This window comes from Oenanthe melanoleuca, chromosome 10 (genome assembly GCF_029582105.1).
Source record: "Oenanthe melanoleuca isolate GR-GAL-2019-014 chromosome 10, OMel1.0, whole genome shotgun sequence".
Classification (NCBI taxonomy): domain Eukaryota; kingdom Metazoa; phylum Chordata; class Aves; order Passeriformes; family Muscicapidae; genus Oenanthe; species Oenanthe melanoleuca.
This window is the reverse complement of record NC_079344.1, coordinates 19,437,926-19,463,391: the sequence shown is the minus strand read 5'-3', so window position 1 is coordinate 19,463,391 and position 25,466 is coordinate 19,437,926. Positions and strand designations below refer to the sequence as shown.

Sequence of the window (25,466 nt, the reverse complement as noted above, 5' to 3'; positions counted from 1 at the left end):
ATCTTATCTTCACATCATTCATACACACACTATAGCTAAGAGCAGGATAAGAAGACAATCTGCTTCTCTAATTCCTGTGACAGTGAGGGGCTTACTTCCCTAACAGATTTGTGAGGCTGCTCCTCTAGCAGTTGTGTTTTCTCAGCACTGAGTTCCTGAGGTTGACCCCGATTAATAATCCATGTGGCTTTCATTGCATTTACACTTGTCTTTTCCTCCAACATTACTATTCCATTGGTGAACACACTGGCATCCTACCCTGTGCTTTTCAAAACTGTATCTGCTGAACAACCCAGTTCAGATAGTGATGTCAAATACAGTTTGCCCTTTATCTTGTTGATATACATGCTGCTAAAACCAACACCTTGTTTTAGCTGGGAAGAACACTTGTAGCTTGATGAGTGTCTTCAGATTTGAATACCTGTGCTAAACAAACCATAAAACTGGAGTTTAGGATTTACTGTAAAATCAATTAAAACACCCAGACTCAGTAAGCAGCAGACATGAAAAGAATGTGGTGAGGAATGCAGCTCAGGGGGATTCACTGATCATAACTCTCTGGAAAACAAGAGGACAAGGGCTACAGAAAAGTTTTGGCTGGATTAGAGCTCTCTTGAGGGTTGTCATTAATCAAGAATAAAAGATGCGTTTCACCAATCCAAAATAAATAAGTGCTAAGACCGAAAAGGGGCTTTTGTGACAGAGCAGGGCATCACATTTTGGAGATATCTTCTTCCTCCTTGTACATGCCTGGTTTGTAGATGACTCCTCTGTTGTCTTCACCTCCCTTTTTGCTGCTAAAATAAATTTATTAAATAATTGTAATGCCAATGAAGGAAAAGAACTGTTAGGTATTTAAAGTTGTCTGTTGTGCATGTATGAGATTATTTTTCTCTGTACTAGTGCAAATGTCACAGTAGCTTATTGTTTCAAATATTTCGGGAGAACACATTTTGTATGCAATGTCAATGCTGAATGCAAAAGGAATCAGGCCATAGGAAAATTTGCAACCTTAGATTTTTTCCCAGAATTTGGTTTTGTTAACAAACAGTGGCTTAATGATCTTTTGGCAGTACATATTTCTTCCTCTAAAATGTTGTGACCATTGGGAGAGGCTTTTCTAAAATTCCATTCTCCTTGTTAAACTTACCGTTCCAGGAAAAAATGGAAAGATCAAAAAAGCAATTAGGAGCAGCAGTGCTAGCAAAAACAATGAGGAAAGAACAAATGGCATTTGAAATATAGAGAAATTGGGTAAGTCTGTTATTGACCCAGCCTGATATTACATGGGGGAAATAATGTCTATAGTAATAAAAACAAATCATAGTTTATAGGAAGAGATTGTGTCTTACAAAAGATCAAACCTTACCACTAAAAAAATGTGCAAAGTTTTGGACACTTTGTTTGCAAACACTTCTATGTGTCAGAGGAAAAATATGGTTTGCATTTTTTTAATATGATGTGATAGCCAGACATCTTACCTTTTCTTCTTCAGTAGCCAGAAGGCTACTACAAGAATGATGAGAACTCCCAGATTGCAGGCTATCACAACAGAAACCACAAAACCTAGGAAAAGAGAGAAAACACGCACAACTGTGAATATCATTGCCTTGAGTCAAGAAGGTGATTCTCCAGTCTTTCATAACATTTGCATTTTGCATCTGCAACCTTTCTACAGCCTGGTCACACCACTTTGTGGCTATGGATGGGTAACTTTGCACAAATGTTCCCTTGAATGTCCCAGTCCCACAGGTGGATCCACTGGTCAGAGTGCTGTGACGTGAGACACATGCTAAAGTCACAGTGCCAAGGTGGAAACACAACAGGTCATAGCAGGAGGATGATATTTATGCTATAACAAATTAGAGATCATAAACAAACCCAAAGAATTTAGCCCAGGCAATCAAGGATGTTAAATTCAATGCCTTTTTTTTCTCACTGAGATCACCACTGACTGTGGACAGCTGAAGAATGATACCCTTTGCTTTTGAGAACATTGCTTAAAGACATCAAAGAAGGTAAAAATTGATTCAGGATATTAGTATGAAGAACTGAGTGACCTCTTGTTTGAATAAAGATTTTATGATTATCATAATTATCATAATTTGTTACCGAGCTTCATGTACATTTTTGGCAATGGAAGTATTTTTCATTCATTCTGGCCTCCACAAAGATCCTGGAGGTGAGTTCCCTTTTCTGAAGTGCATTTTCCTTATTTATTTACACATTGTATTTTTATATTGTATCAAATTATTGTTTCTCTCCAAGCAAAATCACAGCTCTTTCAGAGTCAAGCTAACATTAGAGAAAGAACTTGTAGTTTGAAGAGGAAGGGGTAAGAAGGACTTCTGTCTTATGAGAGGATCTTCTTAGAAAAATTAGTTAGATATTATTTCAGCATGGTGCCCTAAATAAAACTAGGCAGGAGTTCCTGTTTAACTTGCGGGCAGTGGGTGGTTTGAACATTGTAGCAAATCCCAGCTGCATGTGTGTGAAGGTGATTTTATTGGATAAATTGCTGATAGACAAAATATATTATAAATACGTGTGAGTTTTGCTGTGTCATCTTTAAAGATTTGAGGCCTTTTGAAATGTGGTTCTTATAAATAGTGAGCACGAATTTAGATACACATTACTGGCATCAAAAATGGGGGTGACTGAACAGCTCAGTCACTTTCAATTTTGATACAGAACCCAGGCCAGCAGCCCCATCTTGTGGTGTCTGTGCTCAGGTGAAGGTGGCAGCTCTCAGGCTTTCAGTAATCAGGTAGAAAAGTTGCTCTGTAAAACTGCTTAGGAGGGGCCTAAGTGTGCACAACAGGATTTCTTTTACAAATTTCAGTGGTTGCCTGGCCCAGCCCTTGACTCTGTGCATAGCCTCTCCTTCCTTTCTTAACAGATGTGCTCTGCTCCTGTTTGAGGTTCAGCTGACTGAACCATCGGGCTGGGCACTTGCAGCAGCCAGGTGTACTTCATTGGGCTTTGACAGGAGACTTTTTTATTTTTTTCTTTTCTTTCTCTTTTTTTATTTTTTTTCTTGCTTTCCTTTTTTTGCCCTTCAGGTGAGGAGCTGCACCTGTGAGGGAGTTTTTGTTACTGCAGTAAGTGGAATGTGAGGTTACAGGGGCAATGAATACCCTTTTTAAAATGGGTTGAACATTTTTTTCTATGGTTCACTGATAGAGTCAATGGGCTTTTATAATTAAATGTACTTAGGCTGAATGGGGTTTCTATTAAAGTAGCACTGAGCTATGTCTTCCACAGGCACTGGTTCTGGGGTGTGAACACAGGATGGGCAATAACCCCTACAGTTTAACTCTGCTAAGTCATGCCAGCTTTAAAGATACATTGAAAATGCTTTTGTGGCTGGTGTCATCTCTGTGTGGGAGCCAAAAATGTGGCTTAGCAGAGGGAGAAGCAAATGTTACTATTTGATTTGGGTCTGGTTCCAGCAACCATTTTGAGAAAGCCGCATCTGGGTCAAATTTTCCCCCATAAATGGAAATACTAATGCTTACACTATTTCTGTAAAGCATTTGGAAATTCCTGGATGAAAAGTATAGTGTCTGATTTTCAGTTGCAGGGATCATGGATTGTAACTCTCTACCTTCTACTATTAAGTACTGAATGTGATTTATAGATAGAATATAGTCAGGTGATGAAAGGTCAGTTTAAGAAACAGGTGGAAAACTGCATTTCTCATTTCTGACTGACCACTTGGACTCAGCAGACCAATGGCCACAGGTGTGGTTAGGAATTGACCACATACCCTTGCCATGCCCACCAGGTGGTGAATTTTGATAAATAGAGGATAAGGGTAGAAAATGTAAAAATTGGATCACTAGTATTCCATGGTGAACCTGTGGTAATCAGGAGGGAGCTCACTCTGGAAGCTCTGGTACTCCAGGCAGTGTTTCTGCAGTGGTATAGCAGATTGTTTGTGCAGGCTCTTGAGACCTGCAGAGGAAGCCTTAGTCTCAGAAACATGGAAGCTGTATTGCAAATTCTGATGGTAGAAATCATTGCACATAATCTGACTTGAGCAGAGATTTGAAGAGGATTATTAAAACAGGCATTCAGGACCCAACTTGCTCTCTAACTCATCATTCGGTGTTTGAGGCTGGAGATTGGGGAAGAAAGTTTTAACCTCTTTGTGATCATACAAAAATGCCATGGGGGGCACTCTTCTGGTTGGCCAGTCCATAAAAGCAGAAGAAAGGCTGACATACTCCAGTTCTTTCCCTCCTTCACTATTCAGTCATCTTTTCATTTACTCAAAATATTGTTTGTGCAACTAGTATCAGTTTGTATATTAATAACAGACTTGTTAAGGATTGTGGTAAACTTGTAATCTTCTTAGGTATTATGTTTAGAATCTAGCAACAAGAGAACTTCTAGTGTAATTCTCATTTTAAGAGATCAACCAACTTTTGGTGACAAATCTAAATCATCTCTGATTTCAGAGGAATGTTTTGCCCAGGATTTGTTTTGACTGATCTAGTTTTCAATTTTCTCCTTTATAGCTTTCTATTAGAAGAGATATAGCATGAAAGCATCTGTCTGCAGGGGACAACAGCAGGAGCAGCTACTGCCTTGGGAACTGTTTCTGTTGTGTGAAAGTGTCCAAAACAGACAACTCCTGTGTTTTCTGTTCTTTCATCTAAACAGTGAAGAAAATGTTGAAATGATGTGCCAACATATTTTATTAATTTGAAAGTTTGCTGCTCAGCTAATCTTTTTGGTGAAGTCTTTATTTTAGAAATCCTCTACTCTCAATTTCAAATAGTGTAGTGGCTTGCCAGATTCATCTGCCTGGAGTGTACATGCCGTCTTCACAGATCCTCAGGAGTATTTGTTTGCAAGGCAACAAAGAAGTTGGAACAACACATTTTGCACAAACAGTGTACTCAAAGGCCTTTCTGTGGGGTACAGCTCAGCTTCTCACCACAAATGCAGACTTTCGTGCAAAGCCCCACACCAAACTTATGTGTTGGCATTGTGTAACTCTGCAGCGTTAAGCTTTTGAATGAGTTCTTCCTCGTAAAATCATGGTAGTTTTTTTTTTTTTGTTTTTTTTTTTTTTTTTTTTTAATTTGTAACACTGAATCATATAATCCAGTGTTATGAAATGTATTTATTTGAAAAGTTTGAATTCCTCAAGGACCTCTTCTGATTTGGGGACGCTGTTTTCCAAAACAGTGTCCCTGAAAGGGAAAGTTGTGACTCCCTTTAAATGTGTGGTCTGCACAAGATCTATCTTGTCTTTGTTGAGAATCAGTAAATGTCATTGGTGAGAGAAGGCCATCTTGAGCACTTACCCTGGCTGAAACAGCTCAGCCATGGAGCTGTTTAGTATTTAGAGTGACAGCAAATACTTCTGCCAATCATGACAAGGCCAATTGTGCCTTCCTTCTTTTATCCCCTTGCCTTTGATCAGAAGAGTTGCAGGACTTGCCTGACATCCACTATGGAAAAAAATTCTTACCTACCCTGGGAATACCTTATGCTTGTACATAATGCACTATGAGAAGAAAAGGCAACAAAGTGAACTGCAGGGAAATGAGATAGCTGTGTTTTCATAGTGGTACAGTGCAGTGCGACTGCCATTCCAGTACTTCACATGTACACAGATCATTGTGCACTGTTATTTTGCACAGGAGCATTCATCCAACTCACCTTCATGGAAGGAGATAAAAACCAGTCTTTCATGGAATTCCTGAACGTTTCTGAAGTTATCAACCATTTCCAAGGGTTCTGGGTCATCACTCTCTGTGCAGTACATGGCTGTTTCCAGTGCCAGTAACTAAAAAGGGAAGGACCTGTTCAGCTCTCAGAATACAGAGAAAGCAGTGCCAGTGTGTGAATGCTGGGAGTGTTAAAAAAAAAAAAAAAAAAAAAAAGTGTAGTCAAAGGGAAGGGGATACATTAAGTAATAATTAAGTCTCCTGTCCTGTGAACCCAAATACAGAATAATGTGTAAACAATGTGACTTCTCAAAGTCCATACTTATATTTTGTTTACATCCTGATAAAACTACTGCTTACTATCAGATTATCTGCCAGGAAGACTGGATGGGAGGAAACACAGTAGACTTTTCCAGCATGCACAGTCTAACTCCTAAGTAGTACTAAAGTCTTCTTTTTGAAAGAACTCTTAATGATTTTAGAAACATGATCTGGCAGAATGGACAAAGGCAAGAATGTATTTTCAAAATGAGGAGCTTGCTGTAATTTGATCAGAGATTTTGATAATAATATTTTCCACCATGTCTACAATTAGGTGAATCAGAAGATAGTGATTGTGAGTTTATAGTCTAGGTAAGTGGCCACCCAAGAGCAAAAGAAGTTAATTGGATGAGCACAAAAAATGTAAGTTGGGAGATAAGTTAGGGAATTCAAGAAGGGTAAATTACACAACACAAGCTTTTTAGAAATTTTGCAACCCACCCAAGTCCATCAGGATCAAAGTAGCACTGAAATACTTTGTCAATAACATTCAGACATGGAGCCCAAACAATAATCTGCACGTAACTCATGGAAAGATGTAGAGCAGGGTGTAAGTATATAATGGAAATCAAAATAAATCTCACTTGACTGGGATTTTTTCAAGCTGATAGTGTACCAATTGCTGTGCAGCTCTCTGTCCTTTGTTCTTTGGGCAGACCCAAAATGTGCCAACAACAAATGGGATATCGATTTATGTCAGCTCTGTGTTGTTCTTCCCACTCAATGGATTTAAGCAATGGTCATCTTTCAGTTTTACAGAAACATAAGAGAAATCCAGGAAATGAGAATATGTATTTACTGTTCTTTAGCAGACACCAGTCAGGGAAATGTGCTCTGTTGGAACTTGCCTGCTCCTGAGAAATTTTAACGGGGTGTCGGAAAACTGTCCAGAGGACGCTCGGGTAGCAGGGAGGGGTTGTCAGGGATCCTTCATAGCGATAGTACTCATCCAGCCTGTCAGGAAGCAGCTCTTGAATATTGAAACCAGGGACCAGGACTTTCTGATCTAAAAGAGCCAGTCCGTGTTAAATATTGCATCAGGACTACACACACAAGCAGTGTATCAGTGAAGTGAATTTGATTTTCAGTAAGTAGGGTATTTTCAGTGTCATATCACTAGGATAAGAAAAATACCTTTTAGCAGAGATGATCCCAGTTTAATAAGGACTACAGCTTTTTAAGTTTCCTATGTACTTTGTCTGAGACACCAAATCAGAGTCCTCTAAGATAAACTGTGGCCATATTAACTAAGAAACACCACGTGGAAGAAATAAGGCCCAGTAAGAATCCCATGGGGCATGCTAGCCACACACTCTTCCCAGGAATGCACTGCATTTGGAAGCCTTGCAGTTTGTGACAGATTTGCCTGAGATCTCTGGACTGTTTCTTCAGCCAGTTCAACCGTTCTCAGGGTGACATCTGATACTCTCAGCCATTCTCAATCTGATTTAGCCACTCACCCTTGTATCTCACGCTCTGGAAGTGCCTGAAGATCTTTTCATAGGATGGGTTGAAGGGTCCAATCTGCAATGGTCACATTATCAACAGCTGTGCAAATCACCATCCTGAATATGAGTCTGTGCTTCTGGCATGTCCTAAGACAAGTGCTTCCACTGTCCAGATACTTATGTACAAGAATCGCATAAGTATTTTATAACTCAAAACATCCCGTCTGTCCTCAGAGCCACGATAATCTTCCTGCTCCAGGGCTGTTAGAGCTGCTGTTTTATTGCTGCCTTTATAGCTGCAGTGAAGACCTTTTGTGTACACTGACCCTACCGGCCTTGCCTGCTCAGAGTGCTGTGCAAGTGAAGAGAAGCCCTTTCCTCTGAGACCATTGCAGGCAGAAGTTCTCAGCTGCCAGGCTTCTCAGACCATATCCTGGTTTCCAGTAAAAGCCACATTTTTCCAACCACATTTTTAATCTCCTGCATCTCACCGTCCAGGGAGGTAAAGAATAACACTGTTAGGCACCACAAGGATACAGGGCTACAACTCAACTATCTGGCAAAGGCTATAACTCAGCTATCACACAAGATTATGTTTTTCAACTGCTACCAGTAGCCTTTCTGTCTAATAATCAATGCCTTTTTAATTAATTCTTCAAAGCTGGTGCTTAGCAGCTCCTCTGACAACCAGACATAGTAAAATTGTGTCCTTACATTAACTGTAACAGCCACCAGCTGTCTGAAAGGATTTCCAAGACCTAATCTCCATTGTTCACTAATTTGATTTTCAATCACCATTGCTTAGAAATAACCAGAATCCCAGTATTATTCCCTAGCACAATGTATAATACTCTGACACTTTTCATGGCTACAACTTCCAAATGAACTGAAATTGAACACAAAATTACTCTCAGAATTTTGGAGGTGCTAGGAAGTGAGCTTGGGTAATATCAATTAATGAGAGCTTTGTTTGCCAACTGGAACATTTTTACTTTTTGATGGAAATGTGGAAACCTGTGATTTTGGTTTATTATGCTGCAGAAAATCCTCACATATTATTCTCATATGTAATCCTCAAAGTCATCTTATTAAGGAGTTTTAATCCTCAAGAAAAAGAAGAATTTTTAATGTACAAGCTACTATTTTTTTTCCTTTTGTTTAAAATCATTATTATCTTTATATGTGGGATTTAAGAGAGGAAAATTGGAAAGCTGTCCTGATATCTAAAATGTCACTGAACATACTAGTTTAGTGTATTCTGTGATTCAAAGAATCTGGGAAGTTAGCAGGGGCAAGACTGTGGTTAAATCCTATTACATACAGTGGTCAAAGGCAGGGCTGTGCCTGCCTATGCCTCTCTTCTGTGTTCAAACTGCTTCATGCTACAGTAGGGAGCTTTGAGCTTGAAATTCACTGTTGCCTCTTGTTTGATAAACGCTACTAGTCTTTAGTTTGTAAATGGATGTAAAAATGGATTTAACATAGCTGAAGTTAATTTACTAAAAAACATGAGGAAATACTCAGAATTCCTCTTTTTGTAACATTTGCTCCTGGTTTGGTATGTGCTGCTAGAATCTGACTCTTTATTTTTTTTTTTTTTTTGTGAAAGAGAAGAGGAAGAACTTTTATTCAGCCATTGTATTGTTACATGATGTAGGTAATTTTGTATGTTAAAGGTCTCTCATAACTGAATGACTGAAAGCATATTCTAAACAAACAGAAAAAGAAGATCCTGCATCCTACCTCCAGGAGAACAGCCAAAACAGCCAGTCCATCAGCTTTGTCCATTGCTGCTGTTACATCTGGGTATTTCTCAGAGTTGTAATGTACAATATGCAGCTACAAAGGAGGAGATATTTTGTTACAGTAATGTCTGGGTCGTGCTCACATTTATGCTTCACTGTTTAAAAGGACTATGTGGTCACCTCAGGGTATGACAGTGCAGGAGGGTCCATCAGTGATTTCTGAATGCAGTGGTAAGATCTTTTTAGAGAAAGGCAGAAGATCCTGGGACTCCCAGCCCTGCTGTAGCTCAGTTACACACACTCCACACACCCCCAATAATGAGGGGAGAAAGAGGATTCATGACTTCAGCTTCAAGACATCTTGTCTGGAGTACTAGTAAATTTTTTCTGAAAAAATAACACCTTAGCACTCCAATATTTGGAATGCAAACCCCAGTGTTAAATATAACTAGAGAAGAAGTAGATTCCTAAAGTGCTCTTATGCAAGCAAATTATTGTGACTAATTTCTTTTTTTAATAATCTGGAAGTAAATATCTGATTGGTACTGCTTGTCAAAATCTATTCCCAAATCCATAATTCAGAAATCAGAAAATATAAACAGTTCATCACTGTATAGAAGAAGGTGAGTAAAGGTAAATAGAGAAGCAGTGTTGTGCAGCTAGAAGTTACCTCAAGTGACCTGGTGCCAGTTCTGAGTTTAGAATCTGAATTCCAGCTCCCTGACTTAGCACATCTGAATGCATCTTATTTTGTGGTGCACAACCCATTTTTTTAGTATATCCTCAGATCATAAATACTTGGCTTAGAACCTCACAGCCTTCAACAGTCATTTACCCATGAGACAGATCCCACTTTAAAACAATGGGGCCTGCTCAACCTTCTTTGTTTCTTTCCCTGATCTGAGCTGGTCTTACCTCTGCTGCAAAGTGCTTCCCACTGACAGTGTGCTCAGAGCCCTCAGACTTGTTTCTGTTTCCCCAGTGCATGTGAAGCTGAGATGCAGTGTATTCAAACGGGAGGTTTCTGATGGACATAGCAGGTGACAGATACATTTTCACTGTAAGCAGACCAAAACCAGGTAGGAAAAAATGATACCACAGCTCTCAGGAAGAGGGCAAATAAAAATACCATGTCTAAGTATGTTATATATGGAGCATGAAAAAAGCAGATTCTTAACTCAAATCCATATTGGTCTGTGCTAGGAAATAAACACTTCTGTTGTCTTTAAGCCTTTCTTGGTAGATCAGGATTTGGAACATACCCATTTCTATTTTCCTAAATACAGGGATTGAATGTGACAATTCTTGCTAGTGGAAATCTTTCTTGTCCCTGAAGAATGTGTATTTATCTCAGACATGGAAGAGACAATTATTTATATGTCAAACCAAATTTTAGGCTCATGTACCTTCTTTCAATCACCTTAATAATAGTTGAAAATGGCTTAATAAATTAATATTTCTCATCATAATTTATATCTCCTGTTGTATTCAACTCTATTGCCTCTTACTCTTCTTTTAGGAGCACATGACAAAACCAAATAATCTCCCCCCTTTCCTTGCTGCTCCCAGAACCCAGGACACTGATGTTGAGCAGTAAGATAATCCCAGGCCTCAAGAACGAGCATTTTCTCTCTTGATGTGCTGGAGAGAGACCTTTGTACACATGACCCTCCCTTCTGCTCACTGAGGCTCTCCAATGGTGGAGGCAGGCTGGCTTGTTGGGGCTTTTTTTGGTGTAGAAATTACAGCAGTAATTCTCAACCCAGCAGAAATTTCTCATTTGTTCACTTAGAGCATTTGGTTCATCATAAAGCAAAAGCTTATGTCAAGAACAGATCAATTTCTTTGCAATTTATCTGTATTGTTACCCAGAGAGAATACAGTTTGTTTCTGGTCTGCCCTGGACACGTTTTTCAAGGGAAAGAAGGCTCAACACGGTAGTGAAGTAACAGCTGTGACCCTATTTTTAGGCTCCTACTGAAGAGGGTTTTTTTGAGCTCTACTGTTTTCAGTCTAGCTGAAGTAGATAATTGTGTCTGGATGAGCTGGCTGGTGAAGAACATCAATTATATATAGGAATGACTTGACAGCACAATACTAAGTATCCTACTGGTTTCCTTTAGCTGAAATAAAAGTTAGCAGCAGATGGTGTAATGATCAGTACAACAGAGGCTAATTTTTTGTTACTAAGAGGTAAATTCATTTGTTTCTAAGTGAGGTTTCTACAGTAGGATGCATCTCCTCTGCCTTCTAGGAGGGCACTGACCTTAGAAATAAATTCCCATCCTCTTGAGGGCTTTATATTTTTGTCTCGTCTTTCTTTAGTAAATAATCAAACCTCATATTTTAGGGGTGAGATCTGACTGTGGCAGTGACTTTGATTCTCCAAGGAATTTGCTTTTACCTGTGCAATTGTTTTTGGGAGGGACAGGCTCTCAGTGCTGTTCTTTTGGCTCCTTCTACAGTCTGGCACCTTTCAAGTACACAATGACAATATTTCCTTCTCTGCCTATTGCCTGTCCCTTACCTCAACCCGGTACATTCAACTGTAACTGTAGTCCAGTCTTTCACTCAGAACCTAAAAGCACTTTTAGGAAAAGAAGGCTCACAAGGAAAGGATGTTCCAGCCATTCCTAGTCTAAAGCAACCTGGTTTTAAAGGAGAAATTGATCAAGAGGAAAACCAGTAATCTGTCCCAAGGGGTTGGCCCTTACTGAGGAATGGGCTTATGATGTTCAATTGAGCAGGTCAGCTTCACTGAAAGAATGATAGAAATAAAGATTTTTGCAGGTTGATCAACTCATAACCAAGTGTGTGTGACCTGAGGCTATTTTATAACACAGGTTATTTTGATAGTTATGCAAGAAAGGAGAATACAAAGAAGGAGGGCTTTATAACTATTCTTATTTCTGTGTCTTCAGGTGTTTCAGGAAGGAATGAAAAATGGTGGGGATGACTCACTGGTATTGTGTCATTAGACGAGACCTTTATGAGACTGCATCATCCCTACCTTTACCTACTGTACTGACAGTGATTTAGTGCTACTGTGGAGAGGGCCTCTTTGTACACTGTTTCTAATTATTTTTCTGTCTTCTATCACTGTCTATCTTATCTTACACTAAAGAGGTTTCTGTCTCAAGTTGAAAGAACGGAATGGTGCTCTTACCTTTTTTTTCCTCTTCCCCATGCCCCCGCGTAATTGAGCTGAGCTGCTTTGATGAATAGAAGAGAACCATTGCTCAAAAGTTATCAGTTGATCTCTTTTTAGCAGAATCACAAAGCCTGATTCTGTTTCGGCATGCCAAAACTGAAGAAAACCTTGGGCATTAATTCTGACGTGCCTAGAGTTTATTTTAATTTTTTTTATTTAAAGTTTTCTTACTGGGAATCCATTTGTACTTAGTACATTCCCAGATTTCTCTAGCCTGTTCTGTAGATGTAGGTATGCTGATGTGAAGGCCTTCTCATCTGATTAGCATCTTAATTTCATCTAATAATCAAAGCAGTCCACCCATGAAGTAAAAGAAGCAGTGGGTTTCTGCAACTCTTTCTTTTACCATTCCTTGGTGTCCGTGAGCTCCCTTACCTGAATGGCCATTATTGGTCAATGTAAACTGGTCAGTGGAGGGCACGTTATAGCCTATGAATTCTAAAGGCACGAGGTTAGAATCATACTGGAGAATATCTTCATGGAAATCAATTGGTGATTGGAATACTCCTGCACAAAATGGGTATTTACTTGGCCAGGCCTTCTCTCCATCAGGACCTGTGTGAATTAACAGAGACACATTTGGCAAACCTTCACAATGCAATTAACCTAGAAATTCTCTTGTGTCAGCCTTCACCCAAAACCTGGAAAGGAAGCCTTTTATGAATTTTTAAGACTTTTTTTGTTTTTTTAAACCAGGACCTCATTAAACTAAGTAATGAAGGATACAATCATTTTTCTGAGGATGTTGTGACCTAGAGACAGGTCTGATTATATCAGAGCCTCAGACTTTTCCCTTCTGTACAGACTGCCTGGCACTACCTAACAGGATTGCATAATCCACAGTGAAAAGCTGACTTGCAAAAATGGAAGGTGTTATGGTAATTTGACATGAAATAACTTGCTCAAACTCTGGTGAAACTTTTCTTCATCACAGCCTTTTGCCTGAGGTAAGATCTACGAAGAATAGATAATATCAAGAGAATTTTAATTGTGCCTTTGATTTAATTACATATTAACAGCTAGAAGCTGTTTGCAGACCGTAGGATGAGATGATTTGGATTTAAATATCAGAAGAGGTACTTGCAATTTACATTTCTTCTTGTCCCTGAATATTCATCACTCCTGCCTTCTTTCCAAGGCAGGAAGGTCCTTAGGGATTACCCAGCCTGGTCTGAGTAACACAGGACATTGGGCCTCCCTGGATCAATTTCTGCTTCTGTGAGGCCATTCTTTTCAGAAGGGAATAAACATCTACTCTTCCTTTAAGCATTGCAGATAAAAGATACTTCATTAGTGCCCAATAGATAATTACTCTCCTTGGTAGCTTGTTTTCACTGTGAGCCTGCTGTTCCCATACTTTCGTTCCTCATTAAAGTACTTTTAATATAGAGGATATAGTTTTTCACTTTTCTTACTACATAGATCGAGTCCGTTGAGTCTTTGATTAGAAGGCCTCTTTTCCAAAACCATGGTATTCCCACTTTGAAGATTAGATCATCAATGGCCAAGCAAGTTCAGATATTTTCTGAAGGAAATTAGCAGGCAGGATACTATTAGGAGTTCACTTTATTTACATGAAAGACAATTGCCAAATAAATGGATAGTGGGGGTGAATCTGACTTAAACATACTGCATGTTACAGAATCAACAAGACCAATTCTGGTGCATAAAGACAGACTTACTTCCCTGGTAAAGGTTTAACATTATTCAAGACACAGGTTAGCAGGGGACATTGTTTGTAGTGTGGATACTCAGACTCAATCAATGCTTATCAGTATAAATAGGCCATGCTGTTGCTGTAACTTAATTTTTTTACTCCAGTTCACTGACAATCACATCAATTTCTTTCTTCTTACATCTTTGTGATACTATCTTATAGTTGTTGAAATTGTTTTAAAAAGCTAATAAATGTTATGCTGACATTAAAGAAGTTTCTCCTCTACCTATTTTTGGCAAATAACATCCAGAAGACCATAAATTCCATACTATGGAATATGTACTAAAGAGTGTTTCCCAGGAAAACATGCATTAGGATATATCAAGAAATTACCATTTCTTAGGTCTTGCTATGCAAGACAATGACACTGAAATTTAATATTTCACAAGGTGTTAAGATTACAGCAATGCCAGAAAATTGGCGAGAATACTTTATTTTAAAAATACTTCAGTAATTTTAAAAGGCTTGATAAGATAGTGAGTTTGCAAGATTTTGATATATTGCATGTCATAGCTTTGGAGATTTGATTATTAAATAGATGATTGATGTATGAAATAGAAGTCTAGTCCCAGCCAGGGAGTCATGAAGTACCAATCATTTTTTCAGTACTGTGTTTGGGTGACTCGAATGTCTGGAATAATTGGCAACAGAATGTGGGAACTTCACATCTATATCGCCAGTTCAGAAGGCAAACTTTTTTCTTGTCTGTAAAATGACACAGTTATCACAGTCTTTATGTACCTTGACCTTTACTAGCAGTTATCCTTCTCTTCACATAAATCTGCAGCTCCACTCACAGGCCTTTAAGCTGCAGAACATTTTGCTTGTTTCTCATTCCTACTCAATAAAAAAAAACCTGAACACAACCTCTTTTTTGGTACAAACCCAGTTTTTGTAGAAATTCTGTCTTTTGTCATGTAGTCTTTCTAATTTCACTGCCTCAAAACTCCTGTCTTCAAGAGCTGAGCTCACTGCAACTTAGTTTTGCATATGTGAAATTGAGATTTCCAAGGCAGATAAACTACACAGCTGGAAGGCATTTCTTGGCTAGGTCTGGTGAAAATGAATGATTGATTGTGAACCAGATTTTCCTTTTTCTGTGCCAGTACACTCAGATAAATTCAGTGGAAATCACATTGTGTTTACAAAGGCTTTGTCTGATCACTACTGAAGAAAGAACAACATGTGCATGTAAGATTGGCCTGTGCTACAAGTCCCAAAAGGTATTTATGTAAGAAGTATTGTAAAATTATCTTCAAAGTTTATCTCCTTTTTGTGTGACACATTCATGACCCGGGCATTTTAGAGGTTTTTGCCACTGTGAGGATCCCACCAGAACTGTGCCAGCAGAGCACATATTGAGCCATGGGGCTGTTCTACCCCCTCAAGATATAATTCAGCTGTTAGGGTCAGCATATATAAGGTAGGGAGCTGCTGGTGTCCCTGGAAGTAGGAGCCTTCCTGCTACCACTGCTCCCACTGTTGCCAAGAGCACTCCCTGCTCTAGGGAGTGCAAACTCAGGCTGCTCAAATCCAGCTTGTGGGCTGCTTTTCGTGACATGAGTTTGCAGCACCATGTTCCCTTTCCGCATTGAAAGTAGCCCTGAGCCTGATCAGGCCCTCACAGCTATTTCATAAAAGATGTCTGTAAATAAAGCAGGAATAATTCTCTGAATTGTCTGAATGCCCAGTGAGCTGAGCAAAACCCCCTCAGCAGCAAGGCTGCACGTGTCCATCATACCATCTCGTTTGTCAGCTCTGTACTTTGCAGCCAGCCCCACAGCACTGGTGCTGCTGGGCAATGCAGGACAAGTGTTCCTTCACGAGCAGCGGTGTCTGCTCCCAGGATGGATACACTGGCCCATTGAAATAAGGAGAAAACAGCTCTGTGAGACACCAGTGGTACCAACAGACTGTTGCTCTGATGACCAATTAATATTCATGTTGTTCCAGCTTCTCACAGTCTGTGCAAGTTCTCTTGATCTGAAGTAAAGTAATGTAGTAAAATGCATTGGGTGAGTAACACAGGGAATGCCTGTGGTATTTCTGCAGCCAGGCAAAGCACTTTGCCCTGTTTTCAGCCAGCTGGAAGCTGGAAAGCTGCTATTTGTTCAGGGCTGAGTTGGTGGTGAAGGCTGAGAGTGCAGGCTCCCTACCATGGTGACATGAGCACATGGTTTCCATTTTGCTCAGTGCTCAGTAATACCATTATATGCACACAGAGCCAATATGTGTGCATTGTCCACACATGTGCCCAGAGGGAAGCTTGTGAGGTGGAGGAATTGTGTAGGGCTGTAGCTGTTGCTGTTACTGCTTTCAGGTGCTGTATGATAAATTTGGGGCATGTTCTAGTGTGTTCGATAAAGCTGGCATTTCTGAAGGGGAAGTGGAAGGGTCTTAGCACAGCTTCTCTGCACCTCACTGAATTGGAATATTCACTAGCAGCAGAATGAAAGAGTTTTCAAGTACAATTAGCCTGATGTCTGTTACCAACATTTCTTGTGTCTGCATTGCAGCATGAAGTTGTCTCTTCACATGCTAAAGTACTTTAATAATTCTGTTGGCACTATTTCTGCTAAAGCCTGTTAATAATTCTGTTTTCACTATTACCTCAAACTGGTCTGCAAAGCTAGTTTTCTCCATTGTAGCTGCTTGTCCACTCTGAAGGGATGATTCTGGTTCTCTGATTTCATTCCAGCCCACTTACAACAGAGACAGAATCCAAAGAATTGAAGCCTAACATCTCCATGTACCAGTTTTTTCTGGAGCAGATTTCAGCCTGCACCTCACAGCCACACAGTAGCATTGCCAAAAGCTGCCTGAACAGCTGTGGGGCATTGTAACCTCTCTTTCAGTTCTTTAACTGAAAACACTTTCCTTGTGATACACTCGATCTACTTTGTCCATGTTACAGAAGGTGGAGCTGCCCTTCAGAGCTCACAAAGCAAGCCTGTGTCCCCGGGCTGGAGGGCTCAGGCCTCACTGCTCTGTGCTGTATGTACAAGGGTAGTGAAAACAGAAACAGCAACCAGCATTGCTGCAGTTTGGCTAAGGAAGAAGCAAACAGAAGAGAAGTTTAGCCTTTATACTTGATGAATCTAATGAAGTAGTTTCCATTATAGGCAAGGCAAACTCTCATTTCTTTGGAAAGCCTGTGCTGAATAGATAAGTCCTAATCACATATGGTGTCATCTTGCTTTGCCACTATGGCCTGAGGTACTAATACTGCATCAACATTCAGTTTCGCATATTGTAAAATATGTCAAATACTCAACAAATAGGAATCTGACAATGAGCTCTCAGATTTCTCCTCCACCCTTAATCTTGCACCTTGACCCTTACCTTGACATCAGTCTGCACTGTGGTTATAATGGCTTGATTTCCTTTCCATTCCTATTGACTTAATTTTAGTGAGAGGCACTGCAGGGTGTTTCAGGGGCAAAGGTAAACAATGGAAAATTTAGGACAGCAGAAGAAACCAGGACCAGTAGAAGATCTTTCCTGGCTTAGCATAGTCTCCCTAATAGCTGTTTTTCTCTGTGAGGATCAATGCTCTAACTCTGCTTTTCTGTACTACTCTGTACAAGTTCAGTTACCACTTCAGTTTTTTGAAGTTGCTTTTATATATTTGCTTTTATATGTTTTTCTAGATTTGTTTTTAAATCAGTAGTTGAAGGAAAAATATAATGTGTTTTGTGAACCTTCTCTCCATCCTTCATACATTTAGAATGTAGAAATCATTATCCAGTATGAAAGAATGCAGTATGAAAGAGCTTAACAGGAATCGATGAAGTCAGGCACTGAGAATAGCACACTTTGAAACCCAGATTCCTAAGAAGGGAGAAGTAATTAATTTAAACAAGGATTACCCTGGGAAGGAGAGCAAAACTTCTGCTTTCAGGGTAGTAAAAAATCTTGTTTTCCTTATTACTCAGCAGGGTTAGATTTATCAGATGGCTGCTGTCTAAGTGGAAACCCCAGGGTTTTGTTTAAGTTGTGTCAAACTTTTTCCCTACTGGGAATGTGAGGTGTGTGTATGGACACTGGCAGATAGACATGCAGCTGACGGTTCTCCTTCTGCTTATGTGAAGCCTGTCAGGTAAACTGGAGCACAGCCAAAGGAAGGAGCTCCTAGCAGCAAGTTCAGTCTCAGAGGTTCTTTGTGCTGTCTTGGAGCAGCACCAAAAGCTTAAGAGCAAACATTTTTTTTCTGAAATTCTCCATACTGCCTGTTTCTGTGAGGGTATTTGGCATGTAAAATGCTACTCTGAATGAAGAAATACCTGGCTAGAGGATTTGATCAATTAGAAGAAAAACACTAGATACTTCTTTTCCTGAGCAGCCACCAGGTCCTTCTGAGTTAGTAGATGACTAAAAGGATGAGTTACAAATTAACACTGCTTTCCTAAAGATGATTTATTCTGCTTTGTCACTGCTGGTATCTTCGGGGACCTGGGCCTCCGGTAACAGAATACAGGAGAACTCTGATTCTGCTTTAAAAAGAAGACTCATGTGGGTGGGGAGAGAATGCTCTTTGCAAAGCTAGGCTGGAGTGTGCTGCTGGCCTGTCACTGCTGAGGAAACAGAGCTTCAGGGACCCTCTGCAGCTGTAGGGCCAGCTTCAGTCTGCTGAAATTCCTGTCATTCCACAGGGAAATTTAGAACTCAGTAAATGATTCTCCCAGATACAAAACCTGAGGGATGAATAACAGATTTCAAGAAAATTGACCAGATTCAAACCTGGGTAAGGATCCCAGTAAGTACTCACCAGAATACATTTGACAGGTTGTCCTTAAGGTACAGAAGAAAGCCATAACTTTGTATGCATGAATTAGTACTTACCAATATAAGACCATTTGGACCCTGTTTAAAGACAAAGGAAATATTACTGTATTTGATCTTACTCTGTAAAGAAACAAATTGCTACTTAAACCCATGTATTGAATGTTGCAATATTTTTGTCTATCTTTCTAGTCCCAGCTGTTGAGCAAAACATAGACACTTACAAACTTTTCGATGCTTTATGAATCTTTCTCACTCAAATTTGAGCTATAATTATTCCTGTGATCTTGCCCATAGGGCTGAATTTCTTGTCACTTAAATTTTAGGGTAAGACTGTTCTCAGTATTTTTTTTTTTAATTTGAAAAACCACCGACTTTGTCTGTAGGTACACCCTTGGGATTTTTCTCTGGTTAGGAAGCTGAGGAATATAAGTGGAATGTAACTACAACGAGCACCCCTATGCCTTGTTGAGGAATTTGAAAAACATCAGTGGATTGGCAGTTGCTACACTGAGAAGTGATGGACAGAAATGAATAGACGAGCTCTCAAAAAAGGGAGTCTGATGCATGAACCCATATAACTTGGAGAATCCCAGGGAGGGTGAGTGAGTTAAAATGATCAATACTCATCCACTTCTTAAGGAACTGAACTTGGGGCAGTATCTGCATGTTTTTGGAAATGTCTTGACTTATTAAATGCTCTTTGTAATAATTTTTTCATGGTCCTGAAACCTACTTGAAATCACTCAGCTTGCTGCATAATTAGAGGTGCTCATCTTGACAGACCTGAACAGTTTGGGTTATCAGGCTAATGCTGATCTCTGCAAATTTAATTTTATTTCTGCTTAGAAAACAGTCCTGAAATACAAATCTTGCAAACACTCAGTGTGCCTGTGAGTGTGTCTGTATGCATGCAGACAAATATTTATCATTGCATACACTTGTCTGCTCAATACACAGTTCTTGGCAGCATTTCTTATGCTCTGGAGTGTCGTCACAGATGCAGTTTTTCCCTAAGAACCTTGTGTTGAAATGTTTGGGATTAATTTGTAGGGATGTGCAAACCAACTGCACTTTGTATTAGTATGTGCTGGGAACATGAAACTTCTTGCTCTCAGTTTGTTAGGACCAGTTTGCCTTGTTCTTTTACATCGGAATTTTCGAAGCAAGGTCTGTGTGATCATCCTGGTTCAAGTCCTCAGGTTCTTCTGGTAGAAGAATTAATCTTTCAGATTTCAGGATGAGAAACCTCATTCGCCTCTTGCCTTTTTTTACTGAATTTTTTTGGGGGTTGCTTGTGTCCTTTGGTCATTCTGTAGCCAAAACTTGGATAAAGATAAAAATGACTGGCAGTAGGCTTTAGAAATACCCTCATTTGAGCAGGGTTTGAAAAAATACTGGCTTAACTACAATAGCTACTATGTTCATGCTCTTATTGGCCATTAAAATGTGTATGAGGTGTCAAAAGTATGATTATTATAATCTAAAGCAACTTTAAAACAATCACTTTTAAGCATTTACAATATTTTGTCAGTTATTTCACCTGACACAAAAGTAAATGAAAGCTTCAAGTCTTTTACCAAGAGAAGTATCCCTTAACCTGTGAGCATTTTGATGATCTGCATCTTGCTACCATTATGACTTCATGGTGAGCACAGCTATAGAACTGAAGCACATTTATCCTCATTTCATCTTGGATCAGGAGATGAATCAATTACCAGATAGCAGAACCTTTTTGATTTTGTCTGAATGAACACAGAGAGCTGCCAGTCTCAGACCCTGAGCAAGGTTGCTTTTATTCTGCCTGATAATGAAATGAGAGTCAGGCAGACTGTCTGCAGTGTCAAATTGAAGAATTCACATCTAGAAGTGAACATTCAACATCTCTGTGTCTGTGAACACTCTCCTGGCTCTTTATTCATGTTGGGATGAGTACTGATGAGTAACACAGTTACATGCCCATGCATGGCAGAGGATGTTCCTAGAACCAGTGTACATTAAACTGATCAACAGCCAGGGAAAAAATACATTTCCAGGGTCACTTGAGAGCTGGGAAGGTGTGAATGGTTGTGGGTGTGATAATCTACTTGGAAAGATATCTGAGACAGGCAGATACTCCAGCTCCTGCCATTTCTTGGTACTAGGTTCCTAAGTCTGAGACAGGCACTTTCCAGAATTCCCTTCAGGATGTATCAGAAGACATTTCCTTTCAACACATCATTTCTATTCCAAACCTTCTGTATGGTCACCAAAAGTACCTGTAAAGCATCAAGCCTTATTTATTCTGTTGTTCTCGAAAGCATCAAGCTCTAGGAATCTCTGTCCTTCAGACAGGAGATTCTGCTGTAGAATATAGGCATTTTTCAGAGGACATATACACAAAATAAGAAGATGACCTTAAAAGTTTGAATTCCATACCTTTTGCTGCTCATGCAAAAAACCTGGTAAAATGCTTATTCTGACCAAACTCTGCATGAACCAACAGCTCTGGATTTGTTTGAACCTCCCGGATTTTTGTCCCATGAATATATGTGCTGAGTAGGTGCTCTCACACAAAACTTTGCAACAATTCCCCTCATATCCTATAATAACACTGTAGATTATAATTAGTTTGAGAAAATGGAAATTGATTACAATCAGCTTTAATAGATGAGCACTGACTCCCAAAAAGAGAGTGAGTAGAGTCCTGAAATTGTCTTATTGTAAGAGAATGATCTCTAGTGTATGGGGTCCTTTACATGGATTGCTTTATTTCTCTCTGGTTTAAAAATAAACATGCAGAGGGAAAGGTATTATGCTTCCACTAACCCTGAAAGGGCAAGTTTCTGCTTCATTTTATGAGAAATAAAAAGATCACAAAGCAAAGCATACTGAGCATACAAGAAGTCTGTAATGCCAACTAAATCAGAGGAAAAATTCCTCTTCCTGGTATGTGTCAGAATACCTATTCTGAGAAATTGAAAGGAGGATACCAACAACAAACAACAACAGACTACAACAATATACGACTTTTGAGCATGATATTGAATAGTAATAATGAAAGGATGCCATTTTTCTATATAAATAGCTGCCCTAAGGCACAAGAAACAATAAAATAGAAAACTGGGAGACTTTACCATTCAACGGCGCTTGCAGTGAGAGATGTATCTTTAGGAAGAAAATAAGCACAGTAGTAACTGTGACTGTACTGAAGCTCTTGACTGACATCTCAAGGAAAGACTTATAATATTACAGCAGTTCACAGGTTTTCTTGCACTCTGAAGAAACTCCCTTGTAGACATGTGGCAAACAGCAGAATGTACATATGCAGAGCTTCTGCTAATGAGTTATTGCCCTCCTCTCCTCTTTTCTCTCTCCTTGCCTTTAGGACTGCTTTTTGTAAAGCTGCTGAGACTCAACCCAAAACAAATGATGTAATCAGACCTGCCTCTATGTCACAACACTCTCAGATCATATCCTTCATTACCTCAGTGAGGTCCTCACGGGGCAGACTCCAGCACTTACAGAGGGAATTTAAACATGGAACTTGAGAAATTCTTTAGCAAAGACAAAAATGCTTAAAAAAGCTGTACTGCTATGGGCTATACCACACTAGAGTTTTTCTAGCCTGTTTCAGAGAGTCTCCCTCAGGTCCCATTTTTGGATCAGTTGGATGTAGTATAATGGCCCACTGTGAGGACTGAAGGAAGGGAGGAGAAATGAGGCTCTGTGTGGGACTGGTAATAACTCAGAGAGACCATGGACACTTCCCACAAAAACCATTCAACTTGTCAGGAACAGATTTTTTTTTGAGCTGAAGGCTATTTTAGCCAGGAGAACACATGAAGTAAGGAAGACTAAAAATTCATGAAGCAACAGACCCAGAATCTGATATTATTCAGGACATGTATGGAGAGGGGTAAAGAGAAGCACAGGGATAAGGTAATGTCCTCTTCTGTCAGTGATTGAGGAATAAGCTCTTAAAGTGAGGATAGCTGAGGAGAAGAAGGTGGGATTGAAGAGACTATTGGTTTTATTTGAGTACATTATTATTTATAATTGTTATTAGCACCTTGTTAAATATCAGTAACAACTTTATAATGTATTATTATTGATTGGTCAAACTTTATTTTCAACATTTTATCAGCTATTGTGTAATTACTCAATGTTATTAGATGTGCTTATTTTTTCCTACCATTTATGAGGTTGATAAGGGGAAAGGAAAGTTGACTGGAGCATGGCTCACTTCTGCCTAGATCCCAGGCAGGGCTGTGCTGCAAATCATGGTTCTGGTCTGTTGCTGCTGTTTATGCATAGCCCATTCCTCCCAGTCTAGATAGAGGAAGTCTGCAGGGAGCAGCAGCAACTAATTAATGTCCTGTAGCCTTTTAGAAAGCAGCTGTGGTTGAGAACACTTCCTCTATACTTCTCCTTAGCATTTTGTAAACCTAGATTGTAATTCTGCGTTTCAGTTCAGACAGATGTAATCAAGAGAGAGAAGGTGTAAGCTATGGAGAAAATGTTTTTAACACGACTTTGCAAGTGCCATTGTCCAAAGCAGAGGGACACTGTCTACCACACTGGTACAAAAGGCATGCTGAGTGTGTTCAGCATGGGGCTATCAACACGTAGCTGTAGCCGTATGCAGGACCTTCCTAACCTGACATAAATTTGGAAACACCGTTTTGAAGATTTCTGTAGAAGAAGTGGTTTTGTCATCAGTCTTCACATAGCTAGCAGCTTGTCTGACAAGCTGCTAAGGTTGGTATCAAGAGCTGAAAATTACCTGCTCTACAAAAAGACAGTGCTGTATAGGAGTGTATGGACTGAGCTATCAGCCAAACAGTGCTTTCTTATCTCCTTCCTTCATCTTTTCTGCCAGTGTTCTTGAATATTGACCAAGGTAGTATGCTCTGATTCTTACAATCTCCCCCAGATCATTTTTGCATTTTCACCATCTGTACCTCTCCTCCTCAAGTTCCTTCTTTAGCAGAAGCCATTTTGGCTTCACATCTACGAGAGGAATTTCATGCAGTGCTGTGCTTTCAAGGCTGGCTAGAGAGAAAGCTCTTTGCTTCCCAAATATAAGCCATGGAAGAAGAGAAAAAAAAGCTCCCTGACACAGTTACCTGCCTGTGTTCTGCACAAACTACACAGAGATAGCATTTTATTCTGGTTTTCAGATTGCTAGTGGGGGGAGGCACCCCACCTCTGACTCCTGGTGGGCTTCTCTCAGGAATAGAAGGGTGCAGCTCTTCAGGCAGGAGGAGGAGACCTAGCTGATGAAGAGGAGTGGAAATGGGTCCCTCCTTGGGGAGGTAATGAAAATTCCGACCGATCCCCATCACCTACTCAGGTGCCACTACAGAATAGCTATGAGGCCCTGGATCCAGAGGGTTAGCCAGATGACACAGAAGAAAATAATCTGCCCAGAGAGCCTCCCAATTACACTTCATCTGTCAGATGGATCACTGCCTCTAGCATTAAAAAGAAGTGTAGTCATAGTGGGTGTCTAGTAGTGGGGGGAACAGAGAGGCCCTGTACATCGACCAGACCCATCCCTCAGGGAGGTGTGCTGCCTCCCTGGGGCCTGGATATGGGATATCACTGAGACACTTCCTGGGCTGGTTCAGCCCTCTGGTTATTACCCACTACTGACACTCCAGGCTGGCAGTGATGAGATTGAAAATAAGAGCACCAGGGTAATTAAAAGGGACTTCATGGCTCTGGGTCAATGGGGCAGGAACACGGGTGGTGTTCCGCTCAGTGCCTGTGGCCATTACAGGCCCAGGGAGAATCTTAAAGGATTTTTTCAGTCTAGCTTTCTCAGGCTCAGCTAGGATTTTTCTCAAGCTAGAGGCCTTTCTCTATAGTAAACATAAGAGAAAGAGGTATAACAAAAAATAAATACCTGCTGGATCCATGAGAAAACCTGGGACAAGAGGTGTCTCTTTCTCTGACCAATGAACCTTCTGTATTTTGTTTTGCACAAACGCTCTTATTTAAAGCAATGGCTTTCTTCAATAAATTGCTCTTTCTTTCTCTTCCTAGCTACATGCAAGAAGGAGTCATGTTACTGTGTCCTTTCACCGCTCTGTAACCCCTACACAGTAACAAGTGCCTTCAGTGGCAGGGACAAATGATGACAGGAACGGGAAAACCTGCATTATCAAGTGGCTCAAGGTCTGGTGCCATCAGCAGACTTTTAGGTTCTTTGATCATGGGGCAACTTTTATGGCACTTGTCCTGCTGAAGCCAGATGGGCTCCAGCTATCTGTTAAGGGCAAAAGAATTCTAGCCCATGAATTGACCCAACTCACTGAGAGGGCTTTAAACTAGGTTTGAAGTGAAAAGAGGATGCAACTGGGCTCTCCATAAGCAAGTCCAAGGGTGGTAAGTCAGAGTCAGGGGTGAAATCAGCAGCTCAGCTGAAGTGCATGCACACTCATGCACTCAGCATGGGTAACTGTCCTGGTTTTAAGGACAGGTATCTGCTAATAAAGGCAGAAGCTTCTCTTTGAAATGGAGAATGTAAACCCCCTCCCTCCAAATTATTATAAATTTGAAATTAAGGGGCTC

At 40.0% G+C, this 25,466-nt stretch overlaps 1 protein-coding gene across 1 annotated transcript in view; it reads right to left on the bottom strand.

Moving 5' to 3' along the window:
* Window positions 1-316: 316 nt before the first annotated feature.
* Window positions 317-25,466, bottom strand: part of CA12 (carbonic anhydrase 12) — a 31,410-nt gene continuing 6,260 nt past the window's right edge. Inside the window, exons 2-9 of the mRNA XM_056500072.1 lie at window positions 12,785-12,964; window positions 10,114-10,256; window positions 9,197-9,292; window positions 7,466-7,529; window positions 6,854-7,011; window positions 5,677-5,803; window positions 1,482-1,566; window positions 317-794 (exon numbers count right to left, since the gene is read on the bottom strand). Of these exons, the coding sequence (XP_056356047.1) occupies window positions 713-794; window positions 1,482-1,566; window positions 5,677-5,803; window positions 6,854-7,011; window positions 7,466-7,529; window positions 9,197-9,292; window positions 10,114-10,256; window positions 12,785-12,964 (935 nt within the window). The 3' untranslated portion in view covers window positions 317-712. The remainder of the gene's footprint in view (window positions 795-1,481; window positions 1,567-5,676; window positions 5,804-6,853; window positions 7,012-7,465; window positions 7,530-9,196; window positions 9,293-10,113; window positions 10,257-12,784; window positions 12,965-25,466) is intronic.